The 21,735-nt window shown below is 39.9% G+C and overlaps 2 protein-coding genes across 2 annotated transcripts in view; one reads left to right on the top strand and one right to left on the bottom strand.

Moving 5' to 3' along the window:
* The window catches only part of LOC117802944, an 86,119-nt gene extending 70,407 nt beyond the window's left edge, over positions 1–15,712 (bottom strand). The window contains exons 1-3 of the mRNA XM_034663797.1: positions 15,682–15,712; positions 15,230–15,590; positions 13,484–13,586 (exon numbers count right to left, since the gene is read on the bottom strand). Of these exons, the coding sequence (XP_034519688.1) occupies positions 13,484–13,586; positions 15,230–15,590; positions 15,682–15,712 (495 nt within the window). The remainder of the gene's footprint in view (positions 1–13,483; positions 13,587–15,229; positions 15,591–15,681) is intronic.
* On the top strand, positions 15,563–21,450 carry PCDH20 (protocadherin 20). The gene is made up of 2 exons (XM_002916449.4): positions 15,563–15,910; positions 16,961–21,450. Exons 1-2 carry the CDS (start codon positions 15,779–15,781, stop codon positions 19,685–19,687), a joined length of 2,859 nt encoding a protein of 952 aa, XP_002916495.2. The 5' UTR covers positions 15,563–15,778; the 3' UTR covers positions 19,688–21,450.
* Positions 21,451–21,735: the final 285 nt, after the last annotated feature.

Raw genomic sequence — 21,735 nt, 5'->3', positions numbered from 1 at the left:
TCTCAGCCAGGAGTCTGCTTCTCCTTGCAGACTTCTTCCCCTGCTCCTGCACACTCACGCTCTCTCTCTCTCTCAAATAAATCAATAAAATATTAAAGAAAGAAAGAAAGAAAGAAAGAAAGAAAGAAAGAAAGAAAGAAAGAAAGAAAGAAAGAAAGAAAAAGAAAGATAGATCATATAAACTAGGTAGCTAAAGCAATAAAAATTTATTTTCATGGTTCTGGAAGCTGGAAGTCAGAGATTAAGGTACCACCATGGTCAGTTCCCTTCACACAGATTTTCCTTGGTGTCACACACCACGGAAGATTCCGTGTCTCCTTCTCTTTTTATAAGGGCACTGATCCCATCATGATGGCCCCACTCTCAAGGCCTAATCCAACACTAATTACCTCCCAACGCCCCTCCAGCTCCAAATACCATCGACATATGAATTGGGGGGGAGATGCAAACATTTGGTTTGTAGCAGACACTGAGACTTGAGTGAGGACCCTGCCTCAGATATTCTGAAAACTGGTCTAATATAATTTCCACTGCAATATGACCCAAAACATGTTATTCAAAGGGGTTAAAAAGAAGGGAAAGAAACAAATTATCCGGGGATTCACTCAAATCTCATCTTTTGCAGCCACGTGATTCAACGCTACCCTACCTGCCTCTTTGAAGGCACTGAGCCATCCACTTTTCCATCTCCAGTTTCTCTCTCCCTCTATTCTATAAACGTTTCTTCCTTTAATTCCCATCATCCCATTCAACTACATCCCTAGTGCAATTCTTTTCACTGTCAAATGCTACAAAACATTCTACATTCGTATCTCCACTACCATATTCTCATCCGCCCCTGGGCATAGACAGACTGCGGTCTGGTTTCTATCCTTCTCATTCTTCAAAAGTAGAACTGAGCAAAATCACACATTAGGGGATTGTGAATGTTATTTAAACTTCTATTATCCAACTCTCATAGTGACAGATTTTATGTATGTTGCTCAATTTGCCCATCCAAAACAAATCGAGGTTTATTTATGTTTCAGAGAGGAGAAAACTGAACTGAAATATTAAGTAACTTGTCCATTATTGTTCAGCTTGTCTAAATATACAGATCATTGCTGCCTATCATCTTTGTCTTATAATTCCTTTGTAACCTTACTTCCAAGTTACATTTTAAAAAATATTTTTCCATAAATTCCCCCAACATTTAATTGATTCCTCCTTCGAATACACCAAACTTGCTCTTACAAGCTACTAAATCTAATGGCCTCTTTTTCAATCTTGATTTCATTTTCTAATTAATTTCCACTTGATTAATTTCTGGCTTTGGGCATTATCAACTCTCAATCTATTCTGGTACAGAGGGGCATTTAAGAGCGTGAACTGCAGTCAGACAGAAGACAGTTTCAACTTCATCTCTAACACTTACTGGATATGTGTGGCATTAAGCAAATTTAACTGTTCTCTGCTTCATTCAACTCATTTTTAAAATTAGGAACATAACACATTACTTTAAAGAGTGTGGGGAGGATGGCATGAAATAAAATGTGTAAAGGGCTCAATACAGTGTCTAACACCCAAGCACTCTATTAAGAGTACCCTTATTCCCTACTGAAATGATTCCCCACCAATCTGATTTCTCTTTCTCAGCCTCTTATGGCAGCCTCTTGATTATTATAATCCAGATTTCTGCCTTTGACTCTCTCATTTCCCTCACCATTATCCCAAGATGTTTTTATCCAGTCTATGGTTCACCTGTTACTTCTAAGCTGATTTTTAAAAAATATAATTACATCTCTAAGTCTCACCTCTCCCCAGAAATTGGCCTGCATGTCTAAGTACTCTTGCTTATCATTCTTTCTCAAACAAGGAATACAAAACCTAACAAATTTAATAGATTATTTGTCTTCTTTCCCCATAAAATATGCCCCCAGTTATCAAAGACAGAAATCATAGTCATCTAGAAATTTTCCCAATTCTTTACCAATTATCATCCAAATGTATTAATATGGAGGGCACACTCCTCATACCCTGATTTTCCTCTCTATTAACATATCCCCACCACTCGGCTTCATGGCCTCCAAATGTCACACTCACTGGGCAACTTGCTCTCCCCAAAATGTTTTGCTTTAGTATTCCTGAGCATCTTTGACCATGCTGTTTACTCTACTTCTTTTCCTGTCTAGTAAATTCCTTTTGTTACATTTTTAATTTTTAAATGCCTTTGACTCCCTGAGACTTAATGGGGATTTCTTTTGTGTGCTTCCATTAACACTTTACGAGTGCTCCTCATGTGATAGGATATTATAATCATTTGATCCCTCTGCTTCCAGCAGTCTGAATATTACTCACTTTTGTATATACCTAGATCTTGAAGTTCTTTGATACCAATCCACTGAATGTTAATTTATCCCCAAGTAATATTTTTTCCTTTTGGGAAAAAAACTAATTCATTCTTACATAAAATTTCTTATAGTTTCTAGAAAAAATTTTAGCAAAAAGTTGAGATTTAGTTTATAAAAGTGCACATGTGCTATAATTACTATGTAATGTTTACATTGCATAATACTTGACACAAACAAAAGAATAGGTCACATATAAATAAATTCTGAATAAAAATGATAATAAATTAACCCACCATCCAACTTAACTAGATCAAAACCCATGATTATTCAATCTTTGTTCCTTTTCTATGCCATCCCCTGCCTTGCTCTCAGATATAACTACTAGTCTGGATTGTATATTCATAATTCCCTTCTTAAAAAAAAAAAGTACAGTTTCTTTTACATACGTAAGTATCCCTAAACAGTGCTAACTTGTTTCCTAAGGACACTGCAGTACAAAAGATTACTGCAGGATTCTTCTGTAATGCTCTGACGATAGCTTTATTTGTCAAGATTTGGGGTGGAAGACTACTTGAACCCTAAGAGTGAAAAAAGGACCTTTTTTTCTTTTTTGCTTCAGAAATTTAAGCTCTTTATAGACACAGTTTTAGTTAATCTGCACGACATGAGAGAAAAGTATTATTTTCTGTATTTTGCAGATAAGAAAAATATACCATAGACCACAGGAAGAATAAAAGAGAGTCACTCCTTACCCAAAGGCATTTACTCTACTAGGGTAGCAACTCTTAAGTTTTCATTTTCACTCAGTTGGTCATTTACTGCTCTCCTTCATGTTTTAAACTGGAGCCAAAAACGAAAAGAACAGTGTATCAAAGCAAAGAAAAAAAGGAAACATTCTCCCTGGAGGAGCAAAGTATCTTTACATTATTGTCATTTTGCTGAACTCTAGGGAAGAATTTATTGACCAAGGAAAGGAACAAATGGATTAGCAGATCTCACGGGACCAACCATCTCTGGATGCTAGGAGGTCCCATCCAGCAGAGATGAAAATGGGAATATGACATTTCCTATATTGAATTTGGAAGGAAAGAATTTCATATTCCTTCAATAGACAAAGTTAGCCACATTACACTTTAACTCTGGTAAAGGAATATTAATTACACCGTGTATGCTCACATTAGAGTACTACATAATACATATTATAGTCAAAGTACATTAATGTTAATACACATTATTATATTCATTAAAATTAAATAAATAGTGCTGTGCAAGTACTGCATAAACAGGCAGTCTCCTGTGTTTAGAAATTTATTATCTGTGCTGCTAGTGAAACTTAAAGACATTTTAAAATATCTAATAAATAATTAAAATCTAAGCGATTAGTGCTTTCGGAATTTAAAATTAGTTGAACATTAACTATTTGCTGTGTGTGTGAACCGTGGTATATACAGAGCTTATCATTTAATTGGGGAAATACAAGTCAAGACAGAGCAAACACTTAAGAAATTTACCAAACATTTGAAAGAAAAAAAATGGCAACATGACCCCTATTGTATAATAAAATCTATAAAGCAATAAGAAAAACTACCAATTCCCCCCCACAATGAAAAACATAAAAGAAATTTTCTGTTCTCTCAAATTATTACCATTCCAATAAAAACAACAATACATGCTATTTGGAACTATCATATTGGAAATAGATAAAAAATATATATGTTATCTAGTAGTGATATCACCGTAGACAAATGAGTGCCCTCGTATGCTACAAGTGCCATTACAAAGTATCAAACAATTCTTGAGATATATTTACTGAAATATACCAGAAAACCTTACATTTTACATCCCATTTAAAACACACATCCAGGGGCATCTTGGTGGCTCAGTTGGTTAAGCATCTGCCTTCAGCTCAGGTCATGATCCCAGGGTCCTGGGATGGAGCCCCGCATCAGGCTCCAGGAGCCTGCTTCTCCCTCTGCCTGCAGCTCTCCCTGCTTGTGCTCTCTCTGTCTCTGACAAATACATAAATAACATTTAAAAAAAAATAAAACACATAACCAACACTTAGTAACATACTAAATAATCATAAATATTTGCAAAATTGTGGATAAAGGATGCCTCACTGAAAAGATATTAATATGAAATACTGAAATAAGTGAAATGTGTATATCTACATGGCAAACCTATATGAGTAAATTCTGTTCTGTCCAAAAACAATATAAACTACTTATTCCAACAATCTAATTACAATAAAACTCTTAGGAATCAAAACTGATGTGGATGAAGACACCAAAAAGTAGGATGATAAAAGTCCCATGCGCTGGACTGTGAAGAATAAGCATGTTTTGAAAAAGCGAAGCAGACAATGTAGGTCTCCCTAATTGAAGAAAGAGGTATAGAAACAGCAGTAATTATGTGGTGTGGGAGATAAAGAGAACTGTGGTCTAATTTGAGTGAAAATGGAGGCTGGGAAGGAGAGGAAAAGAAGTGCCTGGAACTACAATGTTTACAGTTAGCACTGATCGAGCCTTACTCCGTGCCAGGCACCATGGCATGCTTTCAATGCACCTCCTCATTTAAATACGTACCACTAGTAGGTAAGAACTCTCACTCCAGTATTACCGGACGAAGTCCGGGAGGTCGGGGAGGCAGGTTCTGGAGGCACACTGCCTCGTTCCCAATCTCAGCTCCTGCACCACTGGCTGTGAGATCTTGGGCAAGTTACCGAGCCTCTTTATACCGCCTACTAAAATAGCAACAGTTAACAGTCCCCTGCTTATAAGATTGGCATGAAGGTTAAATGCTTTAATATGGGTAATGTTCCTGTGACAGTGCCTGGCAAATGGCAAGTGCGGATAACTTTCAACCATTTTTATCAAATGGAAAAATGGAGTCTTCAAAATTCTAAGTAAAACTCAAAGGTATACCACTGGTAACTTGGAGAATGGGGGGAATGGAAGCCAGGTCTGTCTGACCGCAAAGTCTAAGCTCAAAGGCACAATGCGGTCTCCTTGTCCCTCCTACAGGCTACAGAGACATGCCCTTCTGTACCTTGGCCATAAGGAAAAACGCCCTCTAGCCAATCATACAATCAGAGCAGAAGCACAAAACTACTCACTAATGAAAATAGAATGGTTCCCAGACATCAGGTTTCCCGTTGTACCCTGAGTAAGGTATTTATTTATTTTTTTTAAAGCATGTGTTCATTAGCAAAGAGACCAACCAGCTTTGGAAACAACAAAAGGAGCATCCCAGAAGACGTAGGCATCGAACTACTGAGCCGTGCGTGACCTGGAACTGAAGCCAAATGGCTGTGAGTATCCCATTTCCGTTGGCTGCACAGTCCTAGACTCAGCCTGCCATGAATACACATTTGATTCATTTTATGGTTTGATTCTCCTAGTTCTTTTGCTTCCCACTCAGATCTGTTTCAGAAAAGAATGAAGTGACCATGTCACAGAAGTATGAACGTCTTTGTGAACAGTTATATTTTCATTGCACATCAAGTTTCTGCACCAATCTTGTAAATATGGCTCACTTAAGTCAGTCTTATATTTCATTATCTAAACTACAGTATTTTAGAGTGAAAGAGGGTATTATCGATGCCCCAAGACAATAGGCTAAAACAGACTTAGGAAATTGGGACATATAGTCAGGCTGGGTCAATATGAGTTAAGCCTGAGATTTTAAAATACTCTGTCTCCCCTCCTTCCCAAAATTAGATTTTTCAGCCTGTGCAACTATATAGCCTAGTAATATATAGTCCCTGATTTACGGTAATGCTTGGAAGGTTTTTAATATGGCTGTGGGGGAGTCCCTGGCTGGTTCAGTCATTAGAGCATGCATGCAACTCTTGATCTCGGGGTCGTAAGTTCAAGCCCCATATTGGGTGTAGAGATTACTTAAAAATAAAAGAAAAATTCTTTAAATGTGGCTGTATGATCTTGGATAATGTACATAAAGCTTTAAGCTGTAATGTCCCCATTTTTAAATTGGAAACAATAATTCCTATTTGATAGGGTTACTGTGAGAATTTATGTACAACACACACGCACACATACACATATAAATGTGTGTGTCTATATATGTAAATATGCACATATGCATATACAGCTGACCCTTAAACATCACAGGTTTGAACAGCATAGGTCCACTTATATGCAGATTTTTTCAATAAATACAGTAGAGTATAAAATGCATTTTCTCTTATGATTTTCTTAATGACATTTTATTTTCTCTTACTTTATTGTAAGAATACAGTATGTAATACACATACAAAATGTGTGTTAGTAGATTTTTTATGCTAACTGGCAAGGCCATTAGTTAAGTTTTGGGGGAGTGAAAAGTTACATGTGGATTTCTGATGGCATGGAGGGTCAGCCCCCTAACCCCTGTCTTGATCCAGGCTCAACTGTGTAGCTAGTTCAGTGGTGGCTGTTATTACTTCCTTGCCGCTCTAATTCAGCTCTCTGGGGCCTCTTGTGAGGTAGGCTGCTGACTTTCCCCAGGGAACAACACTCTGTACCGCTGTGGGACTTCTTCACACTCTGTACCTGCTATGTTTCAGCAACAGTCAGGTCTGTGTGTACTGATAGGTGACAACAAAACTGGGCACCTCAGTCTGCCTTCCCTCAACAAACGGCAAGAGTAGTTATTAGTTTCATAGTATTTATAACCACCCTTCAGTAATTGGTATGTTTATAAGCATGGATATTTCTGTTCTGTGCTAGAAGCACTATGACATGTTACATTATTTGACCCAGAATGGGCCACTTTGAATAAGAAGGAGCAAGTAATCCTGAGGGAGGAACTTCAGTGTCACCTGAGAGAAAGGCATTTTCAACTGCAGATGACTTCTGGTGACAGGAAAAATTTTGGATGTGTAGAATTTAGGGGCATTGGGAAGCCTAAATACAGAAAGAGATGACTAGAATTATAATGGAAGGGCTCCCCAGTGAATGACTAGAAGGAAATAGAATCTTTGGAGAAACCTATAGTTAAAACGGTGAGAAGAGGAAATCCATGCAGGTCAGAGGTATTAGATATAAAACATACTTAAGTGTAGCGTCACAGAGTCAGGAAAAGGGACAATGAGCATGTAAAGTTAAGGAATGTGGGCTATAAATAGGCAAAAGCAATGATAGAAAGAGTCTAGCACTTTCTATCTTGTTTCTGCTATCCTTCAGCATCTGATGATGTCTAAGGAATACGTTGTCTACTTGCCAAAATCTATCGGGGGTGGGGGGAGGGAAATATAAAGGTGACTCAAGATAGCTAATATTATTTGATTAACAGGAAGTGGAAGTGAAAATCTGTCCTTTTACAAAAAAAAAGTCACTGCTGCTTTGATGACTAGTAAGAGGTTAATCGTAGGCTGTGATATCACTGGCCTCAGAGAGCCAGACTGACAGTGATGCAGGTTCCAAGGATCCCTCCATGTCTAGCCGAGAAGAGTTTCTCTTACATGTATATGGTATGTGGAGATGGCACCTGTTAATCAATCTCGATCCAGAAATACCACAAACATGCTAAAATATTCACACTCGCAGCTAGCAAGGCCATCTTAGGTCTCTCAGCTTTATGACTAGTACAGGTTGTGTGTCACATGCCTTTTACAATCATTACTTAATTGTTTAACAAGCTCTGACAGGACTCTAATAGATTTGGGTGTTGTTTTCTTAAATGTATCAGACAGAATATGGAAGTGGCAATTTTTTGTTGTTGTTGTTTCAAGAAAACACGTCATATATTTCCTCATTTAGAATTTAAAAAAATTGCTTCTATAGAGAATATATGTCATGCTTATGGCATATTCGAGGCATTTTTAAACCTTTCCATTTATAGAAAAATACCATAGAAAAAGTTTGCTTCCCACACAAATTGATGTGTTTTTTTCCTTCTTTTTATGCTTTTCTTCTTTACAGCTTTGTTTTCTCCTTTGTGAGTGTTAAATAGCACAAAATCTAAATTCTGGGTAAGGACAAATATTAATCTAGTAATAGTCACCTTCTCTACATTTGTCTTATTTTAAATCCTAAAGGCACATAGAAATATTTAAAATAAGGTTAATAATACAATTTTGTCATTAAAAGCTAATTATTATTAGTGATGCTTCATTAAAATCTAATTAATGGAGAATTTATCCATAAAGAGGAGAAAAACTATATTTATAAATATTGTATTTTAAATAAAGTTGATACCAACTTGATCAGATTTAAATACCTATAATTAAGAATTAGATAGCCTTTAGGATATTTATGATTTCATTATCAAGAAGCATATTACTTTCACTAAATAAATGTCTTATTGGCATATTACTCCAAAACATTAATGAAAATTCATTTATAAAATCTACTTCCTTTTCTTGATAGTCCAAATAAAGAAAAGGAAATATGTGTTATTTCATAGATATGACATTTACATTTTGTCAATAATTGTTCAACTTTTCTACAAGTTTGGTATTTTGTAATGATTCTGTTGCTATCACACTCTACGCATTGTTTATAACGTACACATATACAATATTAAGTATGTGTGCTTATTTCAGGGAATATATAGGAGAAAGATTCACCAACATCACAATAAACTACCTCAAATTTTTCTTGTTCAATCCTGGGTTGGCCACTTCCCAGCTGTGCAACCTCAGGCAACCTACATACCCTCTGAAATTCCCAGATTCTTTATCTTTAAAATGGGGTCATCATTAACTTGCAGGGTCCTTGTGAAGATCAGAGCTAATGCTCCCCGTGCACCTGGCAAAAGTTACGCGCTCAGTAATTGGTAGCTGTTAGCAGTAAATGAAATTGAGGTCAGCAATCTCTCCCCTCTTCCTAAAAAGATACCCAGAAAGCAGAAGCTAGTGATCAGAGTTCTACACCATGAAGATGTTGACTTTTTACGTCACTGAAGGAGCCTTTCGTTGACCCTGTAATATTAGTTCCACACTTTCATATACACACGCACTGAGATCAGAACGGCACGCAGGTTTTAACAATCCTACCTTAGATTCAAAGAGTCAGATAAAAAGAGATGTTATAAAGCAAGGCAAAAAATCTGTCCATCTGTGTAAAAACACTACCTGAGCACAAATTGTCATGAAGCTTTACCGAATGTGACACTTCAGCTTGTGAGTGGAGAACTCGCGTCTGAAGAACACAGGGCATGGGATCAGTGCCCCATACAATAAAACGGAAAATGATTTCTCTCCTTCAGTGGATTTGTTTTGCCCCTGACCTAATTTCTATGCTAATTTACAGGGCCTGTGATTACTTTATCCTCTCACAGCCCATACCTCTCCCTTCTTTCAAGTCTTCCAGGGTCTGACTCCAGGAAGTCGGGCGTTTGTGTCATCAATAAACTGCATTCAGTTAACTGTTCATTATTCAGAGACTGCTGATCCACTTTGTGGATTTTCCACGCCTTTCATTTTGTCTCCTCCTCAATCCTACTACCTTTCTTTTGATGATTTCACTGCTCATTATCACCTCTGCCAGAAGTGAGAAGAAAGAATGTGAAATTTAAATGAGTTGGAAATGACTTTTAAAATTTATTTTGAGGATCAGGAGAGAAAGTTGAAAATGTGAGCTAAAATTAGGCCTGGGGTTTTCTGATGACTTTGCCCAGCTATACTTATCCCTGTTAAAGTGAAGCTAATTAAGTTCTGAAAATAAAAGAACTGTTCTACCTTACTGAACTGTTCTACCCTCCTCTACCCTTTCTATTGGAATATGTGTGGAAAGAGGAGAAATGTGAGATCCATTTACACACAGTTTTCTAAAACAAAGAGAACGTACTGGTTAGTATAGACTAAAGTCACATAAATTGCACAGTTCAGTGTTAAACGTTCTAGAACACAAGTTTGTATTATAGTAAATTATCTTAATTGTGTCCTTTTGTACAACTAGTATAAATAGTATACTTATTTACTAAAGCAAATTATACATCTTTTTTAGCAAAAGAACCAATACGCTAATTTTCTAATAGCCTCATAATCTCTGAGTTGTGTACGGAAAATGCAATGTAGCCTTTTTTTTTTTTAATTAAGTTTGATATACTTGAACAGCGATTTACCGAAATTACAGTCACCCCCACCCCACCCACGTTTTCCTCAGTTTTGCTTCCAGGGGTTTTAGTTACCCACAGACAACTGTGGTCTAGAAGCAAGTGATCCTCCTTCTGACATGTTGTCAGAAGGTCAATAGTAGCCTGATGCTAGTCACAGTGCACGTGCCGTTCCCTTCACCTCATGTCATCACCTCATCTCACGTCATCACGAGAAGGGTGAGTATACAGTGCAGTAAGATGTTTTGAGAGAGAGAGAAAGGCCACATTCACATAACTTTTATTACAGTGTATTGTTAAAATTGTTCTACTTTATTGTTAGTTATTGTTCTTCTCTTACTATACCTCACTTATAAATTAAGCTTTCTCATAGGTCTGTATGTATAGGAAAAACAGCGTTCAGTACAACATGGGCTTTCAGGCATCCCTGGAGGTCTTGGAATGTCTGCCCTGCAAATAAGGGGGAGCTCCTGCAGTACTGTTTCTTTCTTTTTTTTTTTAAGATTTTATTGATTTGTCGGGGGGAGAGAGAGAGAGAGCACAAGCAAGGGGGAGTGGCAGGCAGAGGGAGAAGCAGGCTTCCCACTGAGCAGGGAGCCCAACATTGGACTCAATCCTTAGACCCCGAGATCATGACCCCAGCCAAAGCCAGATGCTAAACCAACTGAGCCACCCAGGCGTCCCTGCAGTACTGTTTCTTAAACATATTTGTAAATTGGAAAAATAAAATAATATAAAGTAACTAACTGGGACTTATGGCAACGCTTAAGATCAAGGCTTTTGGAAGTCATAGATGATAAGAAAATAACTGTTCTTTTCCTAAGTTATCCTCTAACATCAGATCCAATCCCGAGGCTGAAATCTACTCCAAGAAGTAGGAGTGTTCTTAAGATTTGAATTAGTTATGTACCACTTCTCTTGCTCTCAACTAATATATAAAATGAGGGTAACGAGGCAATCCATAAAATTACTTAGAACTTTTCAGGACTTTCAAGTACACACAATAAATCTACACACATAATATATTCTAAGTCCATAAGTCATAAGAAGAGCGAAGCTGGCCAAACAGAGGAGTTTGTGTTTCTGTACGTATATCTGTCTAGAACAAAGTAATTGACTAAAGAAGTTTTTGTTTCAAAAAGTCATCATATAGCAAATCTATGCCTCCAGTGTTTTTCCTGCTGTAGATGAGTAATAAATGTTTGTTGGCTTGAAATACATTGAAACGTATATAGGCCCTACATCCATCCATTCAGGTGAGAAGGGTGTCCCAGTGTAGAAAGAGCATGTGGTTTGGAGGCCACGGATCGGGGCCACGGATACTGGTAAGCACGTAACTTATGGCTGTAAAACTGAAATAATAATACCTACATTATAAAACTTAGGAAGAGTAAGCAGAAAAAAACACATAAAGCACCCAGTTAGCATGTTTAAAACATAACTGACAATAAATGGTTGATATTATTATTTTCAAGTACTGTAATGGTTTTATAGATATGATCATCTCTCGGTCTTGATTGTTGGATCAGAAGAAGAATGTGTGTGTGTGTGTATACACACATACATTTCTTATATATATTATGTAATGTGTATAAACATATAATTTATATTTACAAAAGAATATATTTTTAAAAAATATGTTATATATAGAAACATTAATTACATATTTATAATTATATTATATATTATAGTCCTATATTTTCTATTATTTACATTTACATATATAATACATGCATCATAAATATATACACATACATCTAAGCCATCTAGAGGGATTGCTAATTTCATATATTAACAAGCAAAAATGGAGTAATTTTAAAATAAGGCCATATTCTAAATTTATACTTTACAATCTTCAATTAATTAAAACATTTATAGAACTATGATTCAAAATAGGTTCAAGTATCTGTGTATGTATTAATTACATGAAACCTGAGGATGCCATACTGTTATTAAAATACTTTAAATTGCTCAATTATAGAAGTTGCCTGGTAAACACAGCACTTCAAAGATTTTTAAAGCTTTAGGGCATGTTTGATACATGTACGAAATTTGAAGATGGTATCCTGAGAGACACTTACAAGCATGCTCACACTTTATAAAGAGATAAGACTACAAGGAGGGAAGCCTTGCAGTAAATACAAATTATTATTAACCTTCAGTGATATCATGCAGTAAATAATTATCAAAGTAACCTGTGTATCATTACTCAGTGTCTGTTAATGACAGACATTAGGAAAGCCATTTAATGCATATAAGTCCATGTAGTATGTATGGGTGTATTTATAGGAAATTTGAAACAGAGAGGTGTGATTACTTACCTAAAGTCACACAGTAACGTAGCAGCAACCTAGAGAAGAGAATCCAAATATCCTGGCTCTGCTCAGTGTACCATCTATCGTATCAAATTGTTTTTCCTTGTCTATGGAAAAAGTAGGCTTGGGAGGCATATAATCTAACTATTCTTCCAGATCAATTTTTACAAAACACCTGGGAAGCAGGCCCAGGGCAACTGAGACATCTGAGATGTTCATAAGTATTATTTTCAAGGGAGGAATGGCACAGAAGCTCTCTAGGTCATCTTTAGAAAGAAATATGTGACAGCAGATGGTAGGTCACAGGGCTCACATCATAAGGACTAGGAGTTTGGGAATGTTTTCACTGTACCCAAGATGAAGGCACAGGAGAAGAAAGAAGGGTATTTGGCCTTTTTTTTTTTTCCTGAGGCCCAATTACAGTGTAACCCTGTATGAAACCTCTGCTTAGATCTTCAAAAAGAAAAGATAGTAACAAGTAGCTCAGTTAACAGTTTGGATTGTGACATGAAGGTTTTACCTCAAACTGTGCCAAGTCCTTCCAGTTTTGATGATAAACTTCCATCCAGGGCCTTTGCAGTCACAAAGCAATGGGAGTTATCGCTGTCATTCCAAACGTTATCTACAGAATGTTTAACTTCTGTGTTTCAACTTACATTATATTTCATATGGTCATGCTTTTTAGAAACACTCTAGAAAAATTAATGCTAAATCTACGTATTCTCGAATATTAAGATTTAATTTCTTGCCTACTTAATGAAGGGGAGGAGAAGCACTAACCTTTTCCATAGAGATCAGCTGGGTGGTATGGTCAGAACCAAAACTCTGCTGGGAGGTGGTATGGGGACACTCGAAAATGGTGCATCTGCGCCAAAAGTATCCGCTGCAGAGTAGAGAAAGAAAGAGCTTAAGAGTCCAGGGAAAATTAAAGACAGTCAACAAAATAATTATAAAGAGGCGATGTCACTTCAACTGGATTGTCTCCATAAATGACAGCTCCTGTGTAGTGTCATTGTAAACAAAGGACAAATTAAGGAAAGAGATTCCTGTATTTTCACGAAAATAAAAGGTGAGTGATTGTAACCTATGGGAGAGGGCATGAACTGTGAGGGGATATACCATCTATCACGGTTGCTGTCTGTACAAATGTAAAATTCATTCAGACTGTGGGTCCAGCCTGCATGTACTCTCACGGCCAACCTATTGCCTGCTTCTGGCCATGTGCCCCAAACTTCCAGAAGCTGTCGGTATTGGGCGAAGACATAAATTAAACACATTTCAGAAGCAGCTTGGTACTGACTTTTGGAGTTGAACATGTTTCAACTACAAATCCCTCCGTAAATATTTACCAATTATGGTAAAAGTTCAGCTGGAGGGCAGAATTAGCAGCTAAAGGGGAGACATATCATCCTTCCCTGACTGTGCTTTATCAGCTGATAATGGCTTCATACCCACGGGTACATGTTCCTCCGTGCGCTCACCTCTTTGCCAGCACTCCAGTTTCATTCTCAAGATTTCAAAGGCGCTAATTTTATAAATCAGATCTGTATCATATGCCAGATACGTATTACAGGGAGTTTTGTTTGTGTGTTCTGTGTATGGTCCCATTTGCACAACGAGCAACTGTTAGACACACACCAGGTGTTTTGATGTAGTATGTTGTCAATATTTAGGACTCCATGTCTCTAGAATTAGCAGAGATGAAGAGAAAATAGGAAGGAGCCAAACAATTAGTTCAGCCAACCAATTTAGATTCTAGTGAGTACAAGGTAGAAGAGGAAAATTTCCAAAGGTTCCTATGGAAAGCACAGGATGTCAGATCTTTCTCTGACCCAAGAGGAAGATTTTTCTATTCTGGGCTCAGTCACTAAATATGCAGTGGGGAGGATTTTATGTCCAGGGCAGTGCAGAGGCTACCTGGAAACCCAGTGATGAAGAGAAATGTCTACTCAGGGAAAGGCCACTGGTCTTTTCCATTATTTATATGGCACCCTGCAGATCAAAAAGTGTTTCACAGACTTAATGCATGGGAGTCTCTCAGCAGCCCTGGTTTTATAAATGAAGAAACAGGTCACATGGCCATTTAGTGGGAGAGTCAGAGGAAACAGCCAAGCATTTTTGCACCACACCCCTCCAGAATTCCTTTCTGAAAGGCCACTTTCCCAGTAAGCATTCCAAGAGAAAGAAAAAAGCGGTAATTTGAAAAGTAACCAATTTTTTAACCTAGGCTTCAGTGAGTGAAAAAAGAAAATGCCCCCCTTCGAGAAGTATGTTAAAATTGCCAGCAGGCAGAACTACTTGCGTTAGTTACCACACAATTGTTTCCACTTTCCCACTTGGCTCTTTCCCTTGGCCAGAAGCCACAACTGCCTCTGAAGTAAGACCACAAGGCAGACACCCAGAGACCCTTGCGCCTCCAGCTAGGAAACTAGCAGACGCTTGCCACCACCAGCAGCCAAGAGTCAACGTGAGAGCAGGTCAAAACTCTCACCGAATTCACAGATTTGCTTTTCCGGCTCAAACCACCTTAAAAAGAGTTTGAAATTCCTTCCCTCCGCGGAGAAGAGTGTCTTTTCTTTCTCTGTGCACACACTGCTGGATGCAAGTCTCTCCGAAGAACGGGTGGCAAAGCGAGCGTTTGGGGATCGCGCCCGTGGCTGCTTTGTAGCGCCACTTCCTCTCTCTCGAGATTCAGATATACGCGCAGGCTCGTTCCTTGATTCTAATCTCCCTCTCGCGCTCGCAACCTGTGCACTTGGGTTCTGACTGGTGCGGCGAGGAGGGAGGCTGGTGGGCACGCGCTCCGGTGCCCGACCGGGTGGCGCCTCGTCGCAGTCTTCAGAGGCAAGTCCCCGGTTCCGGCTCCTCCGGCGGGGTCTGGACTTAGCTGCGTCCCGGGCAGGAAATCATGACCGTGCCCTTCTGCCCCGCGCCTTTCTGCCCCTTTTGCTCCGGTCCTTAATTGACGAGCCAGTGACTATTGGCTGAAGTTCCCCCAGCGATTTGCATGAACAGAGAGGGAGTGTCTTCTGCCGCCCTCCCGTCAGGAGCGCGCTGACTGCAGCCTCCCTGGGAATGCGCGGCAGAGGGAATGCGCGCAGCTCGCGGGCCCTGGCAGTGAGCTGGCGCCCGGCGACCTGGCACCCGCGCCCGGATATGGGGCGTCTAAGTCGTCCCAGGAGCAGCACCATCCACAGAAACCTGCCGGTAAGGGTTGGGTCCAGGAGCCCTGCAGCCCCGACAAGTTGCAGTGCTGTGAGGCAGTTCCTACTCCTGATGGTTTTTAAAACCTTTTCCCTTAATCCAAACTTTACGGGAAGGTTGGGGGGAGAGAAAGGGAGTTTGGGATAGGATGTCTTCATTTTAGCAAGGAATAGGCAAGTCCGTGGGTCGGGAGAGTAAGTTTCTGAAATAGAAATGTAGGCAGATGGGGGGGGGGCTCGATCCGCTTGATATACTGGGGTGCGGAGATTCTTTCCCGCTGTCAGCACCTGCTAGGACTGTCCACTGTAATTGAGAAATTGTTTTTGCGTAAGCATTTTCCGCGTTTACTTCTTTTTCCTTAGGGGAGGGGGATTAGGGAGGGCTTAATAGGAAGTGGAGATCCAGATCCTTTGGATTTGACACTAGATGAGAGCTAAAATGAAAATCACTTCCCTGACCTAAAGTGTTTATTTAATGGGGGGGGGGTCCGAAGGGAAAATGTCACTATGTTTTCCATATTATTATTATTATTGATATTGTTGTTGGTGGTATTCTCATAATAAGAGATGTGACACATTTCGCGTTCCGGGGACCTTAGTGATAGAAACATTTCAATGGGAAATAAATGGATGAATTGCCCATCATCGCTCAGTCCTCTCCACTACGAACCTCCTCCCTCTCCGTAACCTACCCCGGTGGTTTCCCTGCGGCGTTGCGCAGTCCTGCGTTGAGTGCTCTCCACTCTGGCGTGTGTTTCCAGGGATGCTTTATGGCTTGGGATTCCGATTATTAACTGAATAAGGGCGCTGATGTGGAGGGGAGGAAAGGAGGGGGAGCGTAGAAAGTGAACAGAAAAATTAAGTTTTGGCGACAATGTTGCCCCATAGATCTCTTCTTCGCAGCAAGTTTCCTCTTCCTCCCTCTCTGACTAGGAGGGTTTGCCTTTGGTAATGGGGATGGGGGCAAATATGACCTTGTGGCCGTGGTTTCTGACTCCAGTCTCCGTGTTCCCGCGGGTGTGTAATGAGCCTTCTCCCCTCCCCCCACTTTCAGCATCTGTTTCTGTTTTTCCTCTTCGTGGGACCCTTCAACTGCCTCGCGAGTTACAGCCGGGCCACGGAGCTTCTGTACAGCCTGAACGAGGGACTGCCCGCGGGGGTGCTCATCGGCAGCCTGGCCGAGGACCTACGGCTGGTGCCCCGCGCCGCTGGGAGGCAGGACCAGCTGTCGCAGCTGCCAGAGCGCACCGTCGCTGAGCGGAACCCCCCTCTCTCCTTCAGCCTGGCCTCCCGGGGACTTAGCGGCCAGTACGTGACCCTGGACAACCGCTCCGGCGAGCTGCACACTTCTGCCCAGGAGATCGACCGGGAGGCCCTGTGTCTTGAAGGAGGTGGAGGAGCCGCCTGGGGCGGCAGCATTTCCATCGCCTCCTCCCCTTCCTCTGATTCTTGTCTTTTGCTTTTGGATGTACTGGTCCTGCCTCAGGAATACTTTAGGTTTGTGAAGGTGAAAATCGCTATCCGGGACATCAATGACAATGCCCCGCAGTTCCCCGTTTCCCAAATCTCGGTTTGGGTCCCAGAAAATGCACCTATAAACACCCGGCTCGCCATAGAGCATCCTGCCATGGACCCAGATATAGGCACTAATGGGGTGCAGACCTACCGCTTACTGGACTACCATCGCATGTTCACCCTGGACGTGGAGGAGAATGAGAATGGGGAGCGCACTCCCTACCTAATTGTCATGGGACTGTTGGATAGGGAGACCCAGGACCAGTATGTGAGCATCATCATAGCGGAGGACGGTGGGTCTCCACCACTGCTGGGCAGCGCCACCCTCACCATCGGCATAACTGACATTAATGACAATTGCCCTCTCTTCGCAGACTCACAAATCAATGTCACTGTGTTTGGGAATGCTACAGTGGGCACACCGGTTGCAGCTGTCCAGGCTGTGGACAGAGACTTGGGAACCAATGCTCAGATCACCTACGCTTACAGCCAGAAAGTTCCACAAGCATCCAAGGATTTATTCCATCTGGACGAAACCACGGGAGTCATCAAACTTTTCAGTAAGATTGGGGGAAGTGTTCTGCAAACGCACAAGCTCACCATCCTTGCTAACGGGCCAGGCTGCATCCCTGCTGTGACCACGGCCCTGGTGACCATTATCAAAGTCATTTTCAGACCACCTGAAATTGTTCCTCGTTATATAGCAAATGAGGTAGATGGTATTGTTTACCTGAAAGAACTGGAACCCATTAACACTCCAATTGCATTCTTCACCATAAGAGATCCAGAAGGTAAATACAAGGTGAACTGCTACCTGGACAGTGAAGGACCATTTAGATTATCACCGTACAAACCGTACAATAACGAATATTTGCTGGAAACCACAAAACCAATGGACTATGAGCTACAGCAGTTCTATGAAATAGTGGTGGTGGCATGGAACTCTGAGGGATTCCATGTCAAAAAAATTATTAAAGTGCAACTTTTAGATGACAATGACAATGCTCCCGTTTTCCTGCAACCCTTGCTGGAACTAACCATTGAAGAAAACAACGCACCCAATGCCTTTTTAACTAAGCTGTACGCGACGGATGCTGACAGTGGAGAGAGAGGCCAGGTTTCCTATTTCCTGGGACCTGATGCCCCCTCGTATTTTTCCTTAGACCGTGTCACAGGAATTCTGACAGTTTCCACTCAGCTGGACCGAGAAGAGAAAGAAAAGTACAGGTACACAGTCAGAGCTGTTGACTCTGGAAAGCCACCCAGAGAATCAGTAGCCACTGTGGCTCTCACCGTGCTGGATAAAAATGACAACAGCCCTAGGTTCATCAACAAAGACTTCAGCTTTTTTGTGCCAGAAAACTTTCCAGGATATGGTGAAATTGGGGTCATTAGTGTCACAGATGCCGATGCTGGACGAAATGGATGGGTTGCCCTCTCAGTGGTGAACCAGAGTGATATTTTTGTCATAGACACAGGAAAGGGCATGTTAAGAGCTAAAGTCTCTTTGGACAGAGAGCAGCAAAGCTCCTACACTTTGTGGGTCGAAGCTGTTGATGGGGGTGAGCCTGCCCTCTCTTCGACTGCAAAAATCACAATTCTCCTTCTAGATATCAATGACAACCCTCCTCTGGTTTTATTTCCTCAGTCCAACATGTCCTACCTGTTGGTACTGCCTTCTACTCTCCCCGGTTCCCCTGTTACAGAGGTCTATGCTGTTGACAAAGACACAGGCATGAACGCCGTCATAGCTTACAGCATCATAGGAAGAAGAGGTCCTAGGCCTGAGTCCTTTAGGATTGACCCTAAAACTGGCAACATTACTTTGGAAGAGGCATTGCTGCAGACAGACTATGGACTCCATCGTTTACTGGTGAAAGTGAGTGACCATGGTTATCCTGAACCTCTCCATTCCACAGTCATGGTGAACCTGTTTGTCAATGACACTGTCAGTAACGAGAGCTACATTGAGAGTCTTTTAAGAAAGGAACCAGAAATCAATATAGAGGAGAAAGAACCACAGATCTCAATAGAACCGACTCATAGGAAAGTCGAGCCTGTGTCCTGTGTGCCCACTCTAGTAGCTCTGTCTGTGATAAGCTTGGGCTCTATCACACTTGTAACAGGGATGGGCATATACATCTGTTTAAGGAGGGGGAAAAAGCATCACAGGGAAGACGAAAATTTGGAAGTACAAATTCCACTCAAAGGAAAAATTGACTTGCATATGAGAGAAAAGAAACCAATGGCTATTTCTAATATTTGATATTTCATTGTGGAATAACAGAGCTGTTTTAGCTGACTTCATCACCTAAACGAGAGTGTGTAGACGACAGTTCCAACGAAGGATGACTAATTTATAACTTGTACTATATTGTAAATAAGCTGTTTACAGGTTTTTAAATTCAAAATCAGAGGTTATAAAATGTGTACAGCATTTTTTAATGAAAATCAGTACTAACAGCTATAGAACTGTTATAAAAAAGCTTGGACATGATTTGCAGCTTTCATTCACCAAGCAGATTGATAGAAGCTGGGAATAAGGTAAGAAAATGGTACATTGCATTTTTTGGTCTAAAAAGTCCATTAACCACAAGAGGGCATCAGCTGCTCCTTTGCAGGGAACTGTTTTGACGTATTGTACAGGACAGTTGTACATGAAATTAATGAGAGAGTATATTTTAAATATATTGTTTTTAACATTTAAGAGATATGAAATTGAAATAAATTGAATTTCACCGCACTTCAATGTATGTTATGAAAAAAAAGAAATGCATTTGTAAACAGAATGTTTATTACCTCACAAGTACATCATGCGTAGTTTGAAAGCGAAGGCATTACAAAGAAGCGCTATTTCTTTTCAGCAAGGGTGAAAACATGGCCATGTGCTACAGAGTTGACCTGCTGAACAGTATTTCACTTTGTGTGTACTCAGATGCTTTCTGTTCCCTTTACCACTGCACTTGCTATTACGGCAGGGGAAATGTGTATATTCTCCCTTACAGACATTGTAACTGGAAATTGTGTCCAAGGAAAACAGCCAGGAGCAAAGACCTGTTTCAATCCTTAGTCGCTTCGTAGGTGTTCACAACATTTTGGTGCTTTGACCACTTGTCAGTAGTACTTCATACTTGGGTTATATATTAGGTTTGTATGTGCTTGAACTCATTTATCACCTGAGAAAATAAAAATCATATTAAAATGGAATTATTCTAGAAGCTCGTGTACACTACCGGTTGTTTTAGTTGGGCCCTTTCTATAAAAGTTATACTTATCTTTTTGTTGTTGTTTGGGTTTGTTGGCTACCATTTCTGGCATCCTTTCTTTGGCTTTGGATTAGGTCCAAGAGTTTATTTGTAAGCCCAGCAGCAGATTTCTTTGATAGCTTTTACTGAATCCTTTGCAATGAAGCGAGCTGGTTCCTTAGTGATTGATCTCTTTCACTTCATCCTGTTGAGCTGGGAATTTCATTTTATATGAGAGCTATAGCAAAATATCCGCGTAAACAAGGAATGTGTTAGCTTAAGCTGGATCATTCTACTTTTTTCAGCCTCATGTGTCTGTACTGTACCAAACATGTTTATATGTCTGCAAATTAAAGGTATATATTTTCATAATTTCTTTCTCATTTTTACCATTTATACTTGAACATGGGCGTGTTCTTTCACTGAAGTGCCTGTTACTGGTATTTGTTTGCTTTTAGAGGTAAATGTGGCTAAAGTGTAAATATTCTGTTTGCTAAAGTTTATATTAAACTAATTATTACTCAATTAAACATTGGGTAAATCATTGAATATGTGTGTAGATAGAGACATATATCAATATAATAGAGAGTACTCCTAAATGTTTGACAGGTGTTCGGATGAAAATTTATACCCATGCATGTACACATGCATATTAATTTTTGGCTTAGTATCAACTATAAACATTCATTTTACTACATACTTCTGACAAATCCCTTGTTAGCTGTGTTACAATAGCTCAATACATTTTAAAAATACACTGCAAAAAAATTTTTTTGAATGCAAACACCCAGGACCTTTTGAATTTGTATTAACTCATTTTTCTTGTTTTCTTTGGTTTGACAATTTGAATAAATAAAATAAGTGTGGGAGGCAGTACTGTTTGTTACAAAAAGGAAATATATTTTTATTGGAAATTCCTTTTGTATGAGAGGCACCTGAGCTAAGAAACTAAGATCATTTAACCCCCAAAACTTTTCATTCATAACTGATGTAGAGCACTGGAGGAAACCATCCCCTACCAGTCATTTTTGTATCCTCTTTCCTTTTTTAAAGGAAGGAACTACATATG

Source organism: Ailuropoda melanoleuca, chromosome 7, assembly GCF_002007445.2.
Source record: "Ailuropoda melanoleuca isolate Jingjing chromosome 7, ASM200744v2, whole genome shotgun sequence".
NCBI lineage: Eukaryota > Metazoa > Chordata > Mammalia > Carnivora > Ursidae > Ailuropoda > Ailuropoda melanoleuca.
Note: the sequence above shows the minus strand (reverse complement) of the source record. Positions and strands in the feature narration are given on the sequence as shown.

Coding starts and splice junctions, on each gene's coding strand:
- PCDH20 (XM_002916449.4), top strand. CDS start 15,779: ATGCGCGGCAGAGGGAATGCGCGCAGCTCGCGGGCCCTGGCAGTGAGC. Junction 15,911..16,960: donor CCATCCACAGAAACCTGCCG/GTAAGGGTTGGG, acceptor CCCCACTTTCAG/CATCTGTTTCTGTTTTTCCT.